General features: G+C 34.0%; 2 protein-coding genes across 3 annotated transcripts in view; one reads left to right on the forward strand and one right to left on the reverse strand.

The window, feature by feature from the left end:
* Positions 1 to 9,513: 9,513 nt before the first annotated feature.
* LOC134715710 (lysine-rich nucleolar protein 1-like) lies at positions 9,514 to 15,651 on the reverse strand. Of its 2 annotated transcripts, none has more exons than XM_063578069.1 (2): positions 15,548 to 15,651; positions 9,514 to 10,706 (listed from the first exon to the last, which is right to left on the reverse strand). In XM_063578069.1, the coding sequence occupies exon 2, from the start codon at positions 10,703 to 10,705 to the stop codon at positions 9,536 to 9,538; it is 1,170 nt and encodes a 389-aa protein (XP_063434139.1). In that variant the 5' UTR covers position 10,706; positions 15,548 to 15,651; the 3' UTR covers positions 9,514 to 9,535. The 2 variants fall into 2 exon arrangements, with proteins under 2 accessions (XP_063434139.1, XP_063434140.1); XM_063578070.1 differs by lacking the exon at positions 15,548 to 15,651 and adding an exon at positions 12,079 to 12,145.
* The window catches only part of LOC134716724 (aspartate and glycine-rich protein-like), an 80,301-nt gene continuing 71,625 nt past the window's right edge, over positions 15,077 to 23,752 (forward strand). Inside the window, exon 1 of the mRNA XM_063579728.1 lies at positions 15,077 to 15,094. Within this exon, the coding sequence (XP_063435798.1) occupies positions 15,077 to 15,094 (18 nt within the window). The remainder of the gene's footprint in view (positions 15,095 to 23,752) is intronic.

Genomic DNA, 23,752 nt, shown 5'->3' on the forward strand with positions numbered 1-23,752 from the left:
TATGGTTATGTAATCAAGTTAAATATACATGAGGTCATACATTGGGAGGATCGTATCGGTCATATATCACAGTTAGATGGAAAAGATAGTTTTAAGAACACGTTATAAAAAGTGAGAAATGAGTGAGTGAGTGAGTGAGTGAGTGAGTGAGTGAGTGAGTGTAGAATATTATAATTTATATATTTTGAAATAATAATTAATTGTTGCAATTATGTTCTCATTCGCTTGTGTGTGCATTTCATATGAAAAAAAGTAAGTTGACTCAAGCTAGTGAATAATTAGCCAGCGAACGATGGAGGTGTAACTAATCAAAGTACTGAAGTACTGAACATCGGAGGACGGCAAGTTCTTGTGGATGGTCCGACAAGCACTGGTCTCAGAAAAAAATCTCATCTCTATACCTAAAAGTGAGATTAATGCACAGATATATTTTTTTCTGGGAAAAGTTCGTGCGTGGATGATAAATTAATGACCGGGAATTCATCCTCACCGTAATGACTATCATATTGTAGTGATATAAATCAGTATAAACTGGTTTATTGTTATATATTATATTAATACTTGTATATACCATTTAAATGTATATATGATTTTGATGCATACATTTGTATCATTTTATTCTACTATATGAACAATAGTGCAGTGCAATTGCATGGTAGACAAGTCACTCCTCTGTAATAATTCGATTTTTCTAAAAGAATGGATTTGAGTAGACATTCGTATTTTCCCATAAAAAATGTTTAATCATCAATGCAGAGTTATCGTTCCTTGAGACTGCACAAGTTCTTGAGATATTCTTCCGTTTGCGTGTGCATAGATATTAATGATTTTTCACTTATATGGATATAGTGACATAACAAAACATTTTAATATTATTTATTTATCTTCTTTACAAAGTATTTGATGAGTATTCATTGAAGAAATAGATTCACAACAAGCGATAAGGAATAATAATTTGCACTTGATGCTATCTACGTATTCATTATGTTTATAGATCGGTTAAAACCTCAAAACGAATATAACGTAATAGAAATATATGCGATAGCAAAACACTGGAATGCTCTCAGGGTCATCCGCTGAAAATGAAATTGACAACATGAGATTAAAGGGGTAGGTTAGAGTTAAAGTTAGTTTTGGAACCATTTACAGAGATTGTGATGGTCAACGACTATATAAGTGATGTAGAGGATAGATTGGCGCATCCTAAAAAAGTTTACCACATTTAAAATTTTCCCTTTATTTATCATTCAGGAAAACACTATATGTGAAATTTCATACCCAAGAAGATACAAAAATCTTTTCATGAATCATATCGGAAAGTACAATTTCTGATTGATGCCATAAAAAGAAAAACACAAAAAGAAATTCCTAAGCAATGATAACATACTGGAGAGAGGTTTAAAAAATGTATATTAAATAGTTCATGGAAAGATACATTTCCTTAGCTAAATTCTCAGAGCCAGAAATTTATCATGTATAGCATAATGTGCCGCAGTTATGTTTTGCTTTCCAGGAATTTGATTTGATCCGACGCGAAGCAGAATTCTTCATTTGTCCAAGAGCAATTGAAAATCCATGCTGAAAACGAGAGAAATTTAAACCCCTTACCAATGAGAGACGGCTCGGACTTTAAAATTGATAATTTAACTATCTCGATTGGATAAATCCGATAATCCACTGGTATCAATGTAAGAATCTATATTTATAGAACTTGAATAAATCGTAGGTCAGTTGGTTAGTAAACACGTTGATTATGTTCCTGAGTTACTTAGTATAGAAAGTCCATGGTTAAACTGACTTTTTTATATACTTTGAATGTTAAGAAGGGATGGTCTCTTCTGAAACTGAAACAAGTTGAAGACAACCCATACTTTGCAAATTTCAGGGGATAGGGGGGCGCACGTCCGCCACGCCCCCGTCCCTGAGAATTGGTTGACCGTTGTATATGGAATACTTATAACTGTTTCACAGATGTAATCGGATAATACCGATTTTATCCTTATATCGTAACTACATTATCATTACCTTTATACGAATTAGAAGATTTGTAATAAAATGAGTAACACGACGGGTGTCACTTGTGGAGCAGGATTTGCTAACCCTTCCGGAGAAACTGAGATCCCTCTCAGTTTTTGGTTGGGTAAGTTAGTGTTGCTTAGTTTTTAATTTTCTTTGTTGTGTCTTGTGTACTTTTATATGTATGTTTGTCAATTTTTTTCTCTTTATTTTTTTAGCCGCGGCATGGCGGTGTCAGTTTATTTTTAATCTTAAAGTCTGATTGTCCCTCTGGCATCTGTCTTCAATAATTGAAACTCTAAATACTACAGAATTGTCCGATGCAAAATGCTTGTACAATATAGATAGTAAAGTTTGAATTAAGTGGTTGTCAATGAGTTAGGAAACTGTGCCGATTTTTCAAAATTTCGTGGCATTTCTTGTGAAAATCACATGACTTATCAGTAGTTCCACACAAATCATAAAAGAAAACACCAATAGTGTGTTGATTTACCATCATCAGGAACAATCAAAGACAAATATAAAAAGGTCAACGATGTATATGTAACGAAATACGAGACGTACAGAGCTACAAAATCACAGAAAGCTAAAATAAAAGCCTATTAAATCCATCTATCACAGTTCAAATTTGTCCGCTGTATTGTATGACAAGGAGGAAGATATTTTCAAACAGATGTCTGCCGACACATGTTAGCACTGCGAACAGGTTCTAGACATGTATAAGTACCCTGCCACTTCCACTTGTATGTTTTGTCTATCTGATGAGTTAAGCTTTTTTCAACTGATTTTTATAGTTCGTTCGTATGTTGTACTGGTATACCACTGTCCCAGGTTAGGGAGAGAGTTGGGATCTTGCTAACATGTTTAACCCCGCCACATTAATATTTATGTATGTGCCTGTCCCAAGTCAGGAGCCTGTAATTCAGTGGTTGTCATTGTTTATGTGTTACATATTTTGTTTTTCGTTAATTTTTTACATAAATGAGGCCATTAGTTTTCTCGTTTGAATTGTTTTACAATGTCTTATCGGGGCCTTTTATAACCGACTATGCGGTATGGGCTTTGCTCATTGTTGAAGGCCGTACGGTGACCTCTAGTTGATAATGTTTGTGTCATTTTCAGTCTATGGAAGAAGCGTATCGATAAAAACTTTTCTTATATCAATGAGCGATATTGTCTAATATCAATTGTAAACATGCAGACATTTCATGCGGAAAATGTTGTTTTTGGCAACGAAAAATTAAGAAAATACTAACTTTGTAACTTATTGTTCATATATAAACAACAATTGAGTCTAAATATGCATTCAGGAGTTAGCTAGAGGCTAAAGTTTATGTCCGTGTAAAATTTGAAGTGCTGTGTTTTTCTTATATACATAAATATGCAATGCGATACTTTTAAAATATCAATGCGATACTTTTAAAATATCATAGCTGTGTTTTTCTGATATCAATATTAGTACTTATTAGTATCTATATTTGATTACTGTACCCATATTTTTACAATTTTACTCAGTATGTGTGTTTTGTTTACGCACCGTTGTAAATATGACAGATTTTGGTGAGACTGTCATACACGTGAGAGGTTTAGCGCTATAAAACCAGGTTCAATCCATCATTTTCAAAAAGTAAAATGCCAGTATCGATGGGGTTTAATTAACAATGTCATAAACAAATAGCTAAGTATCAAATTATTGTTCACATACTATATTACATTAATTTTTAGCAATTTTATAATGAACGCACCGAAATAATTTATATCTGATATGTTCGCAATGCACGCATGTAAGACTTTCTTTATTGATAACAATGAATCTAACTTGTGACAAAGCATTATGCTTTGTGGAAAGTTGTCTCATTCGAACTCATGCACCATCTTCTCATATCTATAAATCTTTAAAATATCCCCTTATACGTAACTGCTTTCCAGACCTCCAAAAACGTCATTTGGGTGCTGAATCTTTTGTACAGTGCAATATAAACTAGCTCACGTCTAAAGCTTTAACGGTAACGACAGTTATGATAGTACAAGAACGGTTACGTCAATAAAAATACTAAATAAACAGCACTGAAAGATCTAAATTTATAATTCTAGTATGACGTGCTTCTTTTGCTTTGTAAACAACACTGACAAAATTCTCGATAGATCTATACTTAGCGCAGACTCAGAGGTATTATACATAATAATGGCTGTTATGTACAATATACTTTTCGCGTAAATCTACATGCATTGGAACCTTTTTGCCGATTTTATTGTTTTAAAAAGTGCAATTAAAAAAAAAACTGTTATTCTTATTCGGATGCATATATATTAAAAAGAAGTAATTCACAAGAGCTCGGAGAAATCAACAGGATAAAATTTGAATATCACGACCCAGTGCATGTGTAAATTTCCAATTTCTTTACAATTTGACTATACTTTTTGGACCTTTAGGATTATAGCTCTTCATCTTTTATATAAGCTTTGGATTTCAAATATTTTGGCCACGAGCATCACTGAAGAGACATGTTTTGTCGAAATGCGCATCTGGTGCAACAAAATTGGTACCGTTGATTTTATTCCAACAACCTATGGCTTCCCTGAATTATTTCTTAAATATAAAAAAGATGTATACACATTTGGATTAGAGCGTCACTGATGAGTCTTTTGTAGACGAAACGCGCGATTGGCGTATATACAAAATATGATGAGTTCATTATAACAAGCGATACGGATTGTTATTTTGCACTAAGAAATGTTAGCGTATTTATACGATCGGTTACTAGTCAAAAACTAAGGTAAAATCTCTGGCAACAATACATCGGAATGTCCTCGCGGTCGTCGCTATGTAAAAACATTAACGGTACCAATTTTCCTGCACCAGAAGCGCATTTCGACAATACATGTCTCTTCAGCGATGCTCGTAGCCAAAATATATGAAATCCAAAGCTTATATAAAAGATGAAGAGCTATAATCCAAAAGGTCCACAAAGTATAGCCAAATCCGTGAAAGGAATCAGAGCTTTGCATGAGGGAGATACATTCCATAATTTATAATAATTTCTAAAAATTTGTTACAGAAAGTTTAAATAACACAACAAATCCGTATTTACATGCCAGTACCGAAGAACTGGTTACTGGGCTGGTGATACCCCGGGAACTAACAGTCTACCAGCAGAAACATTGACCCAGTGGTAGTAATAACATTAACGGTCCTAATTTTCATGCACCAGATGCGCATTTCGACAATGCAGTGTCTTCAGTGATGCTCGTTGCCAAAATATTTGAAATCCAAAGCTTATATAAAAGATGGAGAGCTATAATACAAAAGGTCCAAAAAGTATAGCTAAATCCGTAAATAAGCGTCCATGTTGATAATAAATACATTTTCTGTTTCACAAGTAATTTGATTTTCGTTCGATCTGAAGTTGTTCAATTAATTATAGTCTGAGGCTACTCAGTTGGTATCTTTAAAGTTCGGGACATCAGCATTTGTACATTCTAATTTGTTTGGAATATTTATTTTACCATTTGAATATTTATTGTTATTTGGAGCTGTATTGGATTGGATTGTTTGAATGAATGTTTTTTCTTTCTTTTAAGTAATGATATTTTTTTTATTTCGATATTACCCATGGGGATAAGCTATAGAAGTGTGACCTCAAGGGCGGATTCAGCCGTTTCTAAAAGGGGGTTTCAAACCCAGGATAAAAGGGGGGGTTCGACCATATGTCCCCCTTGAAATGCATTGATCGGCCAAAAAGGGGGTTTCAAAACCCCGGACCCCCCCCCTCCGGATCCACCACTTGACGATACCATAAATTACTTAAAACCTTTACTAAATTTTTTCCATAGATATAAAGATTTGGTTTTGAAGTCTGGTTGTACCTGTAGAAAACTTATTTCAAACGGGATAGCACATCCTCATTTTTACGGAAATGTTGTTAACCGTGCCCGGAAATTTAGAAATGATCCATGTAAACTTGTTGCTCCTTTAAATAAACTTATTCTTAAAGGTTACGTATTCAACACTGTGATAAGATCATTGAATATTGTTTTTATTGGTATAAATATTGACTTTGTTATAAGTAGATTAAAAGCTAACTAAATATTACTAGTATGTTATATACATATACATTTTCATGAATCTACAATCTGTAGATACCTGTAACTTGGCATTGCACAAGGTCATGTTTTTCTCTGGCTGTTTATGACGTCTTTACACTAAATCCATTGACTTTGATCTAGGTGTCAGATAACTGCGAGTACTCTCAGATCTGTTCATTGTGTCTTTTTGTGTCGTTATGTATTAGTACCCGGCCACGTCCACTTTTATTTTTTGTTTATCTGATGAGTTAAGCCTTTTTCAACTGATTTTTATAGTTCGTTCTTATGTTGTACTGTTATACCACTGTCCCAGGATAGGGGGAGGGTTGGGATCCCGCTAACATGTTAATGGGAGAAGACTTTATAAGTTTGATTAACTTGTGTCTCATCCCTTTTGTACATTTACGCAAATAAAATATGTTTAAACTAAACATGTTTAACCCCGCCACATTATTTATGTATGTGCCTGTCCCAAGTCAGGAGCCTGTAATTCAGTGGTTTTCGTTTGTTTATGTGTTATATATTTGTTTTTCGTTCATGTATTTACATAAATAAGGCCGTTAGTTTTCTCGCTTGAATTGTTTTACATTGTCTTATCGGGGCCTTTTCTAGCTGACTATATGCGGTATGGGCTTTGCTCATTGTTGAAGGCCGTACGGTGACCTATAATTGTTAATGTTTGTGTCATTTTGGTCTTTTGTGGATAGTTGTCTCATTGGCAATCATACCACATCTTCTTTTTTATATTTTTATACTATATTAGAATCTAATAGTCGGTAGACTATTTACAACCGCATTCAAAGTCCGCCATTGCATTACCACTTCAGATAGAATTTGTCGGTTAAAGCATGTGATTGCCAAACAATAGTCTGAACAGGTTGTTAACACTTTCAACTAACAATAGGGTCAAGCAACATTTTCGAAATGATAAGTCCATGTAAGCGTTAATTTTGTTACAGAAACGAAATTTTAGTGATATTGATCCCAAAACATTAGGCCGGTCATGAACTAAGATTGTAAATTATGTTTGCGGTTTTCTTGACATGCCTCGTGACGTATCCTCGTATTCATTTTATATTAGAAAACTATAGCAATTATATAATAAAAGTATCGCATTCATAAATATTTGATATTAAAAAAGTATCGCTATGATATTTGGCAAACATCGCATTGATATAAGACAATATAGCAGTAACTTTGACTTTTAGGTGATTTTGGCTTAGTAAACAATTGAATTCATCTCAATTGCTTTCCACTGAATTTGCTACATGATTTTTATTGAATGTGTTCACCTAGAAATGATAAATCGTGCAATTATGTCTCATTTATTCAACAATTTAATTTTGTCGTTTAAATACACCTTGCTTGTTATTGCATAAAATAATTCATGGAAATTATACAGCAGACGTATGTCGTGTTAAATGTCATCCTGTTTTAAGAAAAGAATAATTACTTTATACCGCGAAATCTGCCTTTTTTCGTACAAATGCTAACATTCGTCTGAAATTTCCCACAATGCAACTCGTTGATATAAGACAATATCGCGCGTTGATATAAGAAAAGTTTTTATCGTATCGCACCTTCCATAGACTGATTTTTGTCTTTTGTGGATAGTTGTCTCATTGGCAATCATACCATATCTTCTTGTTTATATATTGTAAGAAACGTGGATCATACATTTATCATCTCTGTTGTGTTTGGTCAATATTGGCTGTGTAGTTCAGACTTGAAGATGAAAAATCCCTTTTTCTTTAGTGTTTCAATGTGAACTCTGTGGAATTATTTGTCCCGCTGGAACGAGAGAAATGAGGATCGGGAGAACATGAAGTTAGTTACAGGTAACACTTATACCAGTGCTTTTTTTTTTACATTTACGGGTACAGAAAAAACATATTTTGAAGGAATGGTTGCATCCTTAATACAGTCAGTTATTTTGTGGGTTTTTTTCCCGACTTTTATGGGTAAAAAAACGTCCTTTTCTCTTCTTTTCTTAATTTCTCTTGACAACATGTACTTTGCCATTTAAGAGTGGTCTGTTGTCTGTCATTAACAGTTTCTTTACTATTTATAAAGTATAATTTCATGGACAATAAAAAGCACATTGCTGTATCCTTCAAAATACTGCTAACTTACAAACCTCCAAGCTGTTACAAACCTCTTGAGACCGATTTTGAAGGCCTTGCACAGTTATTTTACATCTGTGAGCATTAGATTCTCGGTCTAATTTTGTGATAAAAAGTGAAAAATAATGAGAAAACCAGTTTAAATTTGATTGGGCATGTGTTTACCTCCTAAACTAGAGAATTTGGGGGGTTGTAAACAAAAACACTTGTATTTATAGTTACTGTAAGTTTTAGAGAAGATCAAGGGGAGATTATTCAAACCTTGAAAGTAAAATTAAAATCAGACAAAACTTACATAAGTATATGTTAATATTAAGTAAATAAACATGCCTGTTAAAAGTATCACCTATAACTGACAGTTACAAAACGGGGGTGAAACATAAATACCAAAGACAACTAACAACAACATAACAAAAAATAACCAGGTGCTCCACAGGGCGCTTCTTTAAATGGCCGCAGAGATTGAATCCTGAACGGTTGGGGCAAGTATGCACACACCATTCAAGATTGATACAGTTTTGAATTTGGATTGTGATAAAAGTTTTGACATATAAATATGGGTTTCTGACAAAAAAACAAATGTCATAATTTTACAAATCAATTGTGCAATATTGTGTAATTAAAGATTTCTTCTTCGAATGGAATTTGAGAAGTTTCGAAAAGAAAATTTAAAACTACTACCACCACCCTTTTTTTTTTATGTTAGTCCAAAACCTGAAATTTTGTTAAACATACTTTACATCCGAACATACCTAACATTGTATGTTAAATGTTCCTGAATTACCTCCCTTGCACTGCTTTTAAATTGTTTTAATTGTCCATTGACCAGTAAAACCTAGATTTCCCCTTTTTTGGCCACTAATTCCAAAATATGTTGAGGGGTAATCCCGAAAGTCAATACTTACAATCCCTTCATGGTATGGAAACTTGTAGTACAATTTCAGAGAGATTCATACACTTAAACACAATTTATAGTTTGAAAACTACAAAAATGCTTATTTTGGACCGTTTTTAGCCCCCTAATTCCTAAACTATTGAGACCTTAACCCTCAAAATCAATCCCTTGAACCTTCTGGTAAAAATCTATAGATATCCATTCACTAAATCTAAAGTTATTGTTCAGAAACAAAAATGAGTTTGACGACAACACAGACGACAACAACATGATAGCATAATTATACAACGCAAAAAAAAATTGCCTTCATATAACAAGATGCTCTGCAGGACACAGCTTTATACAACTGCAGAGGTTGAACCCTGAAAGGTTGGGGCAAGTATGGACACAACATTCAAGCCGGATATATGGTATATTAGTTATCAAATTTTATTGATTTTGAGCTTCCTTTGTCAATATAAAACTTTTTACCAGCCTCTGGAGGAGGTTGGAATCCCAGTCCTATACCTCTTTGGAAGTTTGAGGTTATAGCCTTTTCATACTGATGTTCTAATTTTTTCTGATAATTTTCCTCACTAGATTTGTCCATGGCATGATTAGAAAATTTTGAGGTAAATTTTTGTGTTTTTGCATCCTGATCATCTCCACTCTTTTTAAAACCTCCTAAAAGTCGCAGAAATTTGCTTTGTTTGTCTTTGTTTTCATTGAATGCAGTTCCCCACTGTCCTGTGACTCCTGTCTGATGTGTCTCTACTTTGGTATCATTCTTTCTACTGTTTTCTTCCTTTTGTCTAACATGAGCCGATAGTTCATTGTCTTTATGATTTAATTTTTCCTCGGCTCTTTTATTCAAATCAGCTTTGATACTGGTTTGGCTGCTGCCTGAATCAGAATTGGAATTATCTCTTTTCTTTTTCTTCTTTTTCTTAGATTTCATTATGACTTCGTCACTGTCTTGACAATTACTACTTTCTTCTTCCATTTTTTTGTAATTTTTGTTTTCTTCAATTTCAATTTTTGTTTTCTTTTTTTTCTTTGATTTCTTAACATTTGATACGTCATCAGGAATTTCTGTCTCTTCAGGATTACATCCAAATGATTTATCTTTATTTTTATTCTTTTTGTCCTTTTTCTTCTTTTTTGCAACTTTTCCATCATCAGAGTTTCCTGAAGTCAAGTGATTGTCTTCCTCTGAGTGTTCTTTATGTTTCTTTTTCTTATGCTTTTTACAATTTGTTGAATCAGAATCATCTATGTGTACTACCTCAAGTTTTCTTTCTTTCTTTGTCCTCTTTCCATCATCACTTGTATTTTCCTTGGCCTTTTTGTGTTTTGGTTCATCACTGCTCTCAGTATTTTCTAAATCAAAATGTTTTCTTTTCTTTTTCTTTTTGGACTTTTTAGATGAACCGTTTTCATTTTCATGACTTATATGAACATCATCTCCTTGTTCTTTAATCTTATGTTTTTTCTTTAACTTTTTTTCTCTATTCCTGACTGTTTCATCTACATCATTATTTTTTTCATAATTTTCACTTTCACTTGGTATTTTTCTACTTTTTTTCTTCTTTCTGTCTTTTTCCATTCTATAAAATATGTATTCAAATATATCAATATTTTCATGTATAAAAAAGAAGATGTGGTATGATTGCCATTGAGACAACTATCCACAAAAGACCAAAATGACACAAACATTATCAACTATAGGTCACCGTACGGCTTCAACAATAAGCAAAGCCCATACCGCATAGTTAGCTATAAAAGACCCCAATAAGACAATGCAAAACAATTCAAACAAGAAAACTAATGGCCTTATTTAAGTAAAAAAAAAATGAATGAAAACAAATATGTAACACATAAACAAACGACAACCACTGAATTATAGGCTCCTGACTTGGGACAGGCACATACATAAATAATGTGGCGGGGTTAAACATTTTAGCGGGATCCCAACCCTCCCCCTAACCTGGGAAAGTGGTATAACAGTACAACATAAGAACAAACTATAAAAATCAGTTGAAAAAGGCTCAACTCATCAGATAGACAAAAAATACAAGTAGACGTGGGCGAGTCATGTACATGTTATATTGAAAGTTTTATTTGATTCACAGTAAATACTCGAAAGCATCCATTTTCAGCTGACTTATCATGCTTATTGTTGACTTCAAAACTATGAAAAATGTCTGAAATACATTTGACCTTGTAACTATATTTTATGTAGTCTGATTTTGATTGATTGTAATGTTTGCAAATAACATGACTTTTTTGTATGATGTTCTGTTCAGTTGCAAGTATTTCATGCATATTTCAGGCAAGGACAAATTATCTTCTTTTTAACCTGTCTTAAGTAAAGTAAACAAGCAGTGAATACACTCATACATTTGTATCTGTACTTTCACTATTTTGCATCGTATTTTTTTGTTCCTTGTATTTTGTGTGCTTTGTCATCTTTGTGTCAATCTGATGAGTAAAGCCATTTTTTAATAGTTATTTTTATTGTTTGTTCTCTTACATGTGCACCATTGTCCAAATTTTCCAGATTATGGTGCAGCAAAATCAAGCAAGAATTGAATGGATTATGATTATTGATCAGAGGAATTTTAAATTTGGCCCAAGAAAATTATGTAAAAATGTACTAAAACATTAGTTTTTGTTAAAAAATTTAATATATTGAACAAATTATTATTTTTGCTATGACTTCAGTAAAAATAAATAGGTACTGTAAATTCAGAAATTATTGCGAGGTTTTTATCATTGCGAATAATGCGAATGAGTTGTAAACGCAGTAATTAAAACTCAAATTTTGTAATATTTTAACTGAATTAAGCATGACTTTTCTCAAAATCTTAAAAATTAAAATCGCATTCATGTGTAAAATGACAAAATCGCAATAATAAATGCACGCAATAATTTCTGAATTTACAGTAGATTTATTATATATTATGAACTTTTTCAAACCTGGAAAACGCAAAAGGAGTAGGTCAGGTAAGGGCTGATTTTGGCCTTTGGTCCATCAATCTGACATGTCTGAAGAAAGATTTTGTAAACTTTTTAAACACTTGAGCATGTTGAGTGTCTTTTTCAGTTGATTCAAGTAGTTTCTCAGAAATATTTTAACTGATTTAGTCATGAAAAACGCTCAGATTCAAGCTTCAATATGAAAATATCTATCAAATATATGCCAAAAGAACGTTTCCGATTTTTTTTCTTTCAAAAATGAAAGTGGCCACATCCGTGTTCATCCTCAACCTTTAAATATGTTATGTATTATCATCAAATACAATGTACAACTTACATTTCAATATTAAAAATGAACACAAATTCCACCACATTCATTTAAGACATAAACCGTCAAAAATTTAACTGAAATGCTAAAATTGTGAAGATTTCAGTTATTTAGCATGACTCAATGATGCTAGTACCTGATGTATGTGCACTGTATTGTCAAAAACAGTCTATACTTATTTATTCTACCTGACAGAAGTTATTATTCTTGTTGGAACACATATTTTATACCATTTATTCTGTTAGGAACTCAGAGCTCCAAGCTGTGTATTTGCGTGATCACGCAATACAAATAAGAAAAAAACCAATGCAATTGCCCATTGCAGGGTTCAATCACCCAATTAATTCAAAGGAAAACCCAATTATATACCAAAACCATGAGTTCTCAACCCTTTTATTGGCTACCGTTTGCGTTATTTACCCTTATCAGTTTACAGTTGTCGAGTAAATCTATTTTTATTATATTTATAATTGGAAATTTCCTTTCGTTCTAAAAATAGATCCCTGCATCAAGCAGCTAAAATGGGTCCCTGTTGGGGTTTCCCCTTGCTCAATAGGTACACGTGTTTTTGAAAACATTTCGCTCTTCTCGGCGTTTATCCAATTAGCGTCTGTTATTTTCCTATTTTTTCGCATTGCTCGGGATTTATCATAACATACATTGAATTAAAACGAAAGTGAATGTCCGGTAAAAATATTGAATAGAAGCATGTTTTCTGCATCTTTTGAAAAGCTGAGGGAAAGTTATCATGATTACAAGACTCAGCCAGTGTTTTAGGAAGCGTCTAAAACGGTCTATCGAACGCAAGGGCGTGTGTGCGTACCTTAACGAGAACATTGCTAATAAACACAGGGTTTCATCAAAAACGAAATCAGTTGGAAAAAGTGAAATGGCCAAATCAATTATGACAAAATTTCTAATAAAAGACAACTAAACCCAGATTTATGTAAATTGAATAAAACAAAAACATTCAAGTATAATTAGAGTTTTTATACAATTTTTTTATTTTACGGTTAATAAATGAATACACACACAGGCTCTGGTCTCACAATTTATTATATAAAGGTATAAGACGAGTGCCTGTGAATACACATATCCGTTTTTGTGAGAAAATACAAAAATGGCCTAAGGTTTGAAACGGGACACAAATTAATCCTACAATTGCTCCTCGGTGAAAAAAACAAATATAACAGCTACCAAATAACCCTAACCCATACCCTAAACCAAGAAAGAAACATATTTAAGATGGAAAAAAATCTGGGGTTAATATTGCCTGAATATTAATATTGTGTTGACGAAAAAACCCAATACATTAAGGAGCTTGGTGGTGAAAAAACCAATTTGTTATCAACTTGATGGGTGAATTGGAATTGATAATGCAATTAAAAAACTTTATCACCCAATTATATAAGAAAATTGTGGGTAAAAACCCCAATTTGTGAATTCTTATCTGGAGCTCTGGGAACATATACTGTTATATTTATTCCTGTGGAAATAATATTCCAGAATATTCTTTCCTTTAGGAACTTATGTTTATATGAAGGAAATTCTATTCCGTGACAATGGAACAGAAGCATTCCACTAACTTTCCATTTGATACATTTTAATAATTTTGTAAAACTGCTATATTTTGGGGCCAAAAAGGGGTCTTACTGAACCTACTCCTTTGGGGGAAAGAAAAACATCATAAAGTCTGTTAAATCTATAGAACTTAATTAGTATAAAGATTATCTACTTTGAAAAAAAAGAAAGTGTTTAGTTAAAACAATCAGAGTTATCTTTCTTAAATCAGAGTTGGACCTATAGATAGATATATACACCTAATCGCTATTTATTCCATTCCGGATAAGTTCTAAAATTACACAACTTTTTCATCCAGTTGAAGCTATCTGGGACCCTGTTTAAACAATTCACCATGCATGATACTTTTTAATGAGACCTGTTTAAACTACCGTAAATACTTCAAACAAAATATTTTTTTAATTCAATTTTAATTTCGAAAAAAGTGGATCATACTATATCAAAGTTTCTTGATGATCACTTTCTAAAGTTTTTCCTCCCTCAGCTCACTGCTGATGACCTCCATTTTCGGCCCGCGTGAACTAAACAGGAAGTTGTATAAATGTTACCTAGTCTTCATCTTCCTCCTCTAGCAGGAGACTGTTTTTCCAGGAATGGACTAAAATGACTGTTTTTCCAGGAATGGACTAAATAGCGATAAGGTGTATTCATATGACGACTTTTAAGGTTCATCATAACCTTTTGGCTAAAATGGCCGTATTTACACCCCAAATTTTACTCTGAGTACAGACTAACCTATACACCTGCAACAGTTTTAAGGGATGGCAGGAACAAGATATACAAATTTTAAATGCATTTTATGTTTCAGAAAATTATAAACTTTTCTAGATTTTGCTATCCATTTTTTTTCGTTCCTGCAGAAGGTGCAAAAATTAACTAAGTAGTGAAAACGATTGAGAAGCTCCCCTCGTATAATCAATGTTGTAAGAAGTATTGATTTAAATGAACAATAGATGGACAATAGACACCTGTAAACCTCACTGTAAACAATATGTGATTTAACAGGTTTAAACTGTGTAACTGAGTGGACCGTATCAAATGAAACTCGGGTGTTTGTTTATTTTGCTATCTTCTGCAGTCTCGAAAAAAATGGACATCAAAATCCAGGTAAGTTTTGAATTTTCTGAAACGTAGACTTCATATAACTTTTATATGGCTAGTTCCTGCCATGCCTTAAAACTCTCCTGGATGTACCAGTTTGTCTGTACTCATAGTAATTTTTGAGGTGTAAACACGGCCATATTTTTCAATTCCTTATGATGAACCTTTAGCATGTTCCACTGAACTGTATCTACTAACATACTAAGCATACACCATTTGAATGATTGTGACATGATATGAGTGCCTTAAAACTTTTCCAGGAGCACAGGACCAGGACAGATTTGTCTGTGCTAACTAATGCTGACTATAAATAGAGGCATATTCCCTTGCACTGTTGCTTGTATGTTGTCGGAATGTATGGTTAATTGTATAGTTGTATATGTATCTTTAGAACCAAGATTGTATTACATGGACCAAAAACATAACATAGCATCCCGTAAAGGAATGAAAAGAAATTACCTTTGACGACACAGTATTTTCGAAACAAGTAAACAAACTTTCAACACGTGAAAAAGTACCGGATATTGATGAAGATTTCTAAGATAAGAAACGAAACGGAAAGGACCTTATTGCTTTCCGCTTCATACGGTTAACAAGGCTGTTGCTGTTTAGTTACGGTTTGTTCTTTCAGTATCAATTTACTAGTAAAGTACATTAACATATTTTACCGTGTACTTGACTGCGCTATTTAATCACACCGGGGTCACCCTTGGCCCGGTAAATACGGTATCGTTTATAATTTTTGAAGCACAATGTCGATTTGAAGGCATTACCGTGTAGTCCTATATTTACTATTCAAACCTTGCAAATGTTTTACCGATACTTATGTATACAGGCCAACCTTGAGCTATTAACCATAAAACCACTACAGACACACGAAATTGAATAAAGTTCTTTTCATTTACCACTCCTAAGTCGATACAGGAACATGTATATTAACGTTAGATATACTGTTCCCAGGTCGATAGCATTGCTGGTTGAATGTTAGTTTCCGATCTTATCATCATCTCAGTAGTCTGCTTTTTTACTCGCATGAGTTACAGCTTTTCTTTCTAAATCTGTCTTTGTCGTTAGACTAATAACTTAGATTCCATGCAACTCCCTCTGTCAAATAATTTATCTATTGTATCACCGACACATAGGCTAGCGAAGAACTATAAACTATAGGTTCCTCATTTTGGTGTACACATGACCGTCAATGATTAAATGTCTGTCGTCCGATTGTTTTAAGAAAGAAATATTTATACTGACTGCTGGGCCAAAGGAAACAAAACTTTTAATCGATTATCCTTACAATTTATAATTTAAAAGATAAGATACCCATTTCAGCAATTGCGATTGACACCAAATATGTTGGAAAAAAATGAACAGAACAAAATGTCAATATTGGATGAATAATTGCAATTCATGCAGCAAATTGCAAAGAGGCCAAACAGATCAGAAGTCGACAAAAGATAAACTGCATCGTGGTCGATGGGCACATGCAGGAAAAACGAATATAACCGTGAATGCGTCATATATAGCATTGAACAACCGAATCAGTCAAAAAAATACACAACTATCTCGGAACTTTTATCAGGCTTTTATCTAATAACTTTATAACAATCGTAGGTGACCTTCAACAATGACCAAAGCTGATACCACATACCCCGAAATGACAGAGGTAAAACAATTCAGATCGTCTCTTATGTCATACATTTTAGTGTTGAGTTTCCCGTATAAAACCAAAATATCTAGATTTCAGCGTGTCAATATCACCTACGATTGTTAAAAAGTTGTATTTATATATATATAGAAGTACGTCTGGGTCAGTGACAACCCTACAACAGATGTATCCATCGGATCGCCATCAATGATGGCGATACATGGCTGTGTACATAATGTATATACAACTCGTCTAAACATCAACCAAACATTGACAGATATGTATATATATATACAACTCGTCTAAACATCAACCCAACAATGTAAGATCTGCAAATTTTTTGGTTCTTCCCTCGCCGGGATTCGAACCCATGCTACTCACTGTGATATCGTGACACCAAATCGCCTGCACTGCAGCCGTCCCGCTAGACCACACGACCACCTGGGCTCTCATACATATAATTTATTTGATATAATTAAGTAAGAAATCATCAAAGTTTTACATATTCGCGATATTTTTCTACTCTCGAAAGTCGCGAAAATAAGTTGGTTTACAGTAATTCGTTCACGGTGTATATATTTATATACTTTGTATAAATATGGTTAGTGTTTCATAAGTCTGTAAAGGATGGTTGGTATAAACATTGTATGATACAATTCACCGTAGATTAAAAAATTGTAATTGAGGTGTAATCATCAGGCCCGTAGCCAGGAATTTCCAAAGGGGGGTTCGTTTGACTCACAAACTCGACTTTAACAGTCACAATTCGAACAGAACATCGACTTTAACAGTGCTTAATAGTTTTCAAGGGGGGGTTCGTCCGAACCCCCCGACCCCCCCCCCCCTGGCTACGGGTATGATCATTATGATTATATGTTTATCAGTCGCGAATCCAAAAGGGAGGTCCAGGGGTTGCAACCCTCCTTTTTTACGATCAATGCATTTGAATGGGGTCATATGGTTGAAACCCTCTTTAAAAATGGCTGGATCCGCCCCTGAATATTGTACCAGGATGCTGACTTTAATTGATATATATATATATTACTTGACTTGATGTAAATTACAATGTCATTGTGAATCGATTTTATGTCTTTTACAGTAGGGCCCTGTAAATTGGGATATAATAAAAGAAAATAGCAAACATTGAATGTACAAAGTTATCCTAACAAGTCTATTGTTGGATATTTCTGTGTCATGAACTTGGTTTCTTGTGGAGAGTTGTCTCATTGGCAATCGTACCAGTGTCCACATCTTCGTTTTTATATCAACCTCTGCCATATTCTTTATGATTGAACCTGTTTAGTGGTAGTCGTAGGTTTGTGTCTCAACTCATATTTAATTTTTTTGTGTAAATGGTTTTGTTTTGTATAGTTAGGCCGTTAGTTTTTTCGTTTGAATTGTTTCACTTTTCATGGCCTTTTATAAACTGCTTTACATTATCTGGTTTTGTCATTGTTGAAGGCCTTAAGGTTGCCTATAATTGCTTACATCCACTTCATATTTGGATAGTTGCCTCATTAGCAATGATATCACATCTCTTGATTCTTACATTATATACCCGACTTTAAGTCTGGTGTTTTCATGAACATGCAATGATCATGCATATAAAATTTGTCACTGGGCGTTCATCAATTAAAACTTGTGTTAAATAATCCTTGTAGAGGTGTGTTTTTGGCTTAGAAATAAAAAAATCTCTTATTTAATTATTAGTAAGATACGGTACTGACATACCGGTGCATTACGTTCAGTGCGCGCACTAGCATTACATTTGCGCGCAAAAATCGTAACGTTTGCGCGCAACTTTTGATTACATTTGCGCACATTTTCTGACAAGTAAACTCAGGTAAAATACAGGTAATTCACTTTATTTTTTTCAAATATTAGCAAGTATAAGTAAACCTTCTGTTAGTCTAAGTCACATGCTCAACAACGAGGAGGAAGAAGGATTTCGAGAAGTATAAGTCCTTTTTTATTTTGCACAAACACTAAATCCTAGAATTATATACAGATACAAATGTTAAAATGTTAAAACATAGCTTATCTAAACCGTAAAAGTCACAACTGATAATACATCACTTTACATGTCTGATCGTGCCGAAAACTCGGAAGGCAACTGCTTTTAGGAACGACAGTTTGTTAACTTCCTACTTCTGCGCACTACTGCTGCTGTGACAAGCCCTCTTTAAGTTTGATGTGTGTGGTGGTATGCATTGCAATTTCAAAGTCAATATGCACGATCCTTATCAAAAATTAATAATGGATAGTCATATTTATTTTGAAAATAAAATAGTCAATTGTAATTTTGATTTGTATTTATATTTTACATGAGTTTACCTGTAAAATCAATGCGCGCAAATGTAATCAAAAGCTGCGCGCAAACGTAAAACATTTAATCTTCAAATGCGCGCAAACGTAAAACATTTAATCTTCAAAATCGCGCAAACGTAGTGCGCCCTGACATACACACCCAGTCAATTATAATTATCTCTGTTAAAAGAGATGTTAAGTTTAAACATAGTTATGTATAGTGGATGTGAAACAAGTTTTGCAGCTTATATCATTCCCTTTTTACTTTGCGGGTGCGAGTGCTGCCTTGAAGCGACATTAGCCTGCTCTTTTTCGAAATCTACTGTAATGTTTATTGGTCGTCAAGTTTATAATCAAGTAGAATCTTAGTGTAACAATATAATGGTTTACGCCCGAGAAAGAGTTACACAGATTTAGACGTTTGGCGGAGAAATTAGTGACCGGGTCGAAAGATATAGGGGTGATCATAAGGGACTCTCTATGCTCCATAAGGGTAACATATTGCGAACACCCCTATCAAGGAAACAGTGGTATCGACCAAGAGTATATAAGAGAGTGAGAAACGGCACTCGAGGCTGTCGGTTGGCTGTCGATGAGCTGCCATCCTTCACTGAGCGTACGTCGGATATATTAAGTACTAGAAGAGCCTTGATATTGAGAGGACACTTCGTACTGGGTACAGAGTGGACGTACACGTTGACAGGATCGACATAGCAGACTGTCCCACTCGGAGGACAGGCTGTACCAGCCCGTACTGTCCGGTAGTGACAGGTTGTCCACTCGGAGGACAAGTTGTCCCAGCCCGCACTGTCTGATAGTGACAGGTTGTCCCACTCGGAGGACAAGTTGTATCAGACCTCTCTGTTTTTTTATTGACAGACTGTCCCATTCGGAGGACAAGCTGTACCAGCTATACTGTCTATAAGTGACACATCGTCCCATCTTGAGGACAGGCTGGTTTATTATATTATATTTGTATATATATAATTGTCCGTTGTTACTTTATTTCAACAAAGAGTCAGTGTGTATATTTTAGTTCATTGTGCATAATTTAGATAGTTGTAGTTTTTAGCATTACCGTATTGTTTGTGGACAACTTGGATCCAAGTATTGACTGGAACGGACGTTTGGGATATAAACGCCTGGTTACACGTTACACTACAAATTAAGGGTATCTTTAACTTGCAAGAGATATGACTCTCTTAATACGGGCCAGCCATTTATCGTCCCCTTCCGACAGACTATTACCGTTTCCTCGAGACTATATTCACAAATGTTGCCAAGGGAAAGCCGAAAATTAAGTTCCTGAAATTTTCATCCCAACCGGGAATCAAACCAGGAACCTTTGTGATAGTAGTCCGATGCACTAACCACTACACCACGTCTCTCTAAAAGAGATGTGCACACTGCATACCATTATCAATGAATTATCAATGGTGGTTCACTATACCTAATCACAATTAAATTCAACATGGTACCTGTCAAATGTTTCAGTGTTCATACCAATTCGAGAATGGAGCAATTTTTCTTTTTAATTTCACAATGAGTTGTGCTTATCAGAAGACTTAATAACAAATTTTAACCATTTTAACAATTTCATTAGCTCTTGTTTTCATAGGCTACTGTGTATCCATTATTTTTCGTTGGATACCAATTTTCGTGGGTACAGGTGAACCACGAATTCAAATGTTCAACGAATATAAACAAATTGTGTAGGCTTTGTATGCAAATATTTGCTAAACCACGAAATGAAATATCCATGAAAATGCAATTTATCCTCAGTCTACGAAAATTGATACCCACGAAAATAAATGAATCCACAGTATTTCAATTTATTTTACAATCATGAATTCTAGTAATGTTTACAATGCTTTTTTATCGGATTGTTATCTCATAAACACCAATCGTCATCTCAGTATTTTCCAGCTTACAACAAATAAAAATTTACAATTTAAAATGATTTTAATTGCCAATTTATACAAGAAGACTGTGAGTTGAACTGACAGACTGAAAAAAAATAGTAACAACAGCAACAAAATGACCAAACAAATACTAGTACATGTAGTCAGAATTAACATTAATTATCTATATAAACATAGGTGAAGTTAAAAAAAAACCCAACAAACACAAAAAGGTTATGTCCATTATCACTGAACTGAGTATGCATATTTATTCAGGGGGCAGCTAAACGACGCCTCTGGGTGCGGGAGTTTCTTGCTACATTGAAGACCCAGAACAGTTCATTGTGTCTTTTTGTGTCGAGATGTATAAGTACCCGGCCACGTCTACTTGTATTTTTTGTCCATCTGATGAGTTGAGCCTTTTTCAACTGATTTTTATAGTTCGTTCTTATGTAGTACTGTTATACCACTGTCCCAGGTTAGGGGAGGGTTGGGATCCCGCGAACATGTTTAACCCCGCCACATTATTTATGTATGTGCCTGTCCCAAGTCAGGGGCCTGTAATTCAGTGGTTGTCGTTTGTTTATGTGTTACATATTTGTTTTTCTTTACATAAATAAGGCCGTTAGTTTTCTCGTTTGAATTGTTTTACATTGTGTTATCGGGGCCTTTTAAAGCTGACTATGCGATATGGGCTTTGCTCATTGTTGAAGGCCGTACGGTAACCTATAGTTGTTAATTTTTGTGTCATTTTGGTCTTTGGTGGATAGATGTCTCATTGGCAATCATACCACATCTTCTTTTTTTTTATAATTTGTGAGCATGCTTCAAAGACTAACAACTGCTCCAAAAGTAATCTGACAGAATTTTAAGCATGTGGATATTATCAACAGCTACTTAATTAGTCTTAATATGTCTAAATATCTAAAAAGTAATAGTATTTAAAAAGGTTATACAAAATTATTCTCTTTTCAATTTTTTGTTGTTATATTGATACAAATTTAAGTGATACATGTACCAATGCAGTATTTGTTGTGGTATGAAAGTGTAGTAATTATCATTCACTGTAACAATGGTAATTCACACAAATTAAGAAATAAAATGAATGAAAAATGTTGAAAATGTACAATGAAATATAGTTTAGAAATCGATTAGGCCAGAGAGGTCTTATAATTTTTTTTTAAACATAATCGAAGGACCATTTACATTCAGGACCAAGTCATCAGTAGGCAGTACAGATCTATTGAAACAACCTAGCATCATATTGTTAGTAGCGGGAGTAGCAAAGTCGGGTAAATTTGGTCTTTTATTTTAATTTGGTCAATGGACATATGATGTTTGGTTCAAATCGAAATAGCATGCTTTTATCTCCCTATTACTTACATTGTACATAGAGGTGATACTTCTTTGGCAAATCCTTGTACATGAGAGTTGTCTGTCAAATCTTTATTTCACAAAGAATGAATTGCATAACAATGAACTGAGCTCAAAGCAAAGTACTTTATTAATACACTTAGACAAAGAGCTAAATCCAGTGATATACTTTGTACTACAGGTCCTTCATGAACATCCATCGACCAAAACCATATCTCAATAACATGCCATAATACATGGTTGGATCAGATCTCCTGAAAAAAGCCATGATTTTTTTTTATCGTATTTTAAGTATATATATGTACACAGGTTAAGATTTTCTTGTGGTATAATCATCTATCAATTTGCTTCATGCACAAATTTATATAGGTTGAGTGCCCCTCTGTTGGAATTAAGAACACACCTCCACCTAATTTTAGTCAACTGATGAACAAACATTCAAAACTATAAAATGTTATCTAAGGCCGTGTTCACACCAATCGCCGTGTAGAGTAAACATGTTTACAATTAGTTTAGTGTAGTGTACACTGGTTTCACATTACATTTGTTCACATCTATACACCTTGTTTAGCTACCTGTACATAAGATTTGTTCCCACTTGTAAACTATATGTCATTTAAATGTTCATTACGTAGAACTGATTTCAAAAATTTTGAACAATTTTTCTAGCGGTAAGGGAACAACCATTTGTCTTCAAACGGGGGGTGGGGATGGAAATGGAAATATTCCGATCCCCAATTTGATAAAAAAAAAAAAAAAATATGGTCATACAGATGATAAAAAAAAGGTCATACAGATGATAAGAAAATTCTGAATCAAGAGTTTGCCCATACATAAGTAATAGTTTTAAATATTGAAAAAAAAAGTATGTGATCACCAGCATCGAAAAAAAGGAATAAAAACGTACGCGCGAAAAATTCTGACTCAGATAAAAAAAAATAACCCTCCCCCTTTTTTTAAGTTAAATGGTTGCTACTTTATGAAAGCCATTTTTATTATTTGTAGTAGTTTGAATAAACTAGAGATGTCTCGATTACGCATTAGAAAACGTTAGCTGCAGCAGCGTGCTTACAGCCGAAAAAAAGGATTGAGATATTAGGGATCTGCCTGATCACTACATTTTTATCTTTTCTGTTTGTTTCAAATGGTATTTCTTTTCCAAGGAGTATTTGGTAAAGGAATAGGGTAACGTTTTTTTTAATTTATGTTAAGTGTTATTTAACGGATCTGAGATACTAGACAAACATATCATTTACCTCACACTTTTTTAAGTCCTGCATTTATGCGTGAATCGTTGTTTGAGTAAAGACCAGTGGCGAATATTTCTGTGTACGTCAAGTCGATTCGGGAAGACCTTTTCAAATGAATTAGGCAGCAACTATTTACTTCATTTTTTTGGGAAGGGGAGGGGGAGCGGGGGGGGGGGGTAGGGGGCGG

This window comes from Mytilus trossulus, chromosome 4, assembly GCF_036588685.1.
Source record: "Mytilus trossulus isolate FHL-02 chromosome 4, PNRI_Mtr1.1.1.hap1, whole genome shotgun sequence".
Classification (NCBI taxonomy): domain Eukaryota; kingdom Metazoa; phylum Mollusca; class Bivalvia; order Mytilida; family Mytilidae; genus Mytilus; species Mytilus trossulus.

Bases quoted from the DNA above. Each gene is read 5' to 3' on its own strand.
- LOC134715710 (XM_063578069.1), bottom strand. From the start codon at position 10,705: ATGGAAAAAGACAGAAAGAAGAAAAAAAGTAGAAAAATACCAAGTGAA.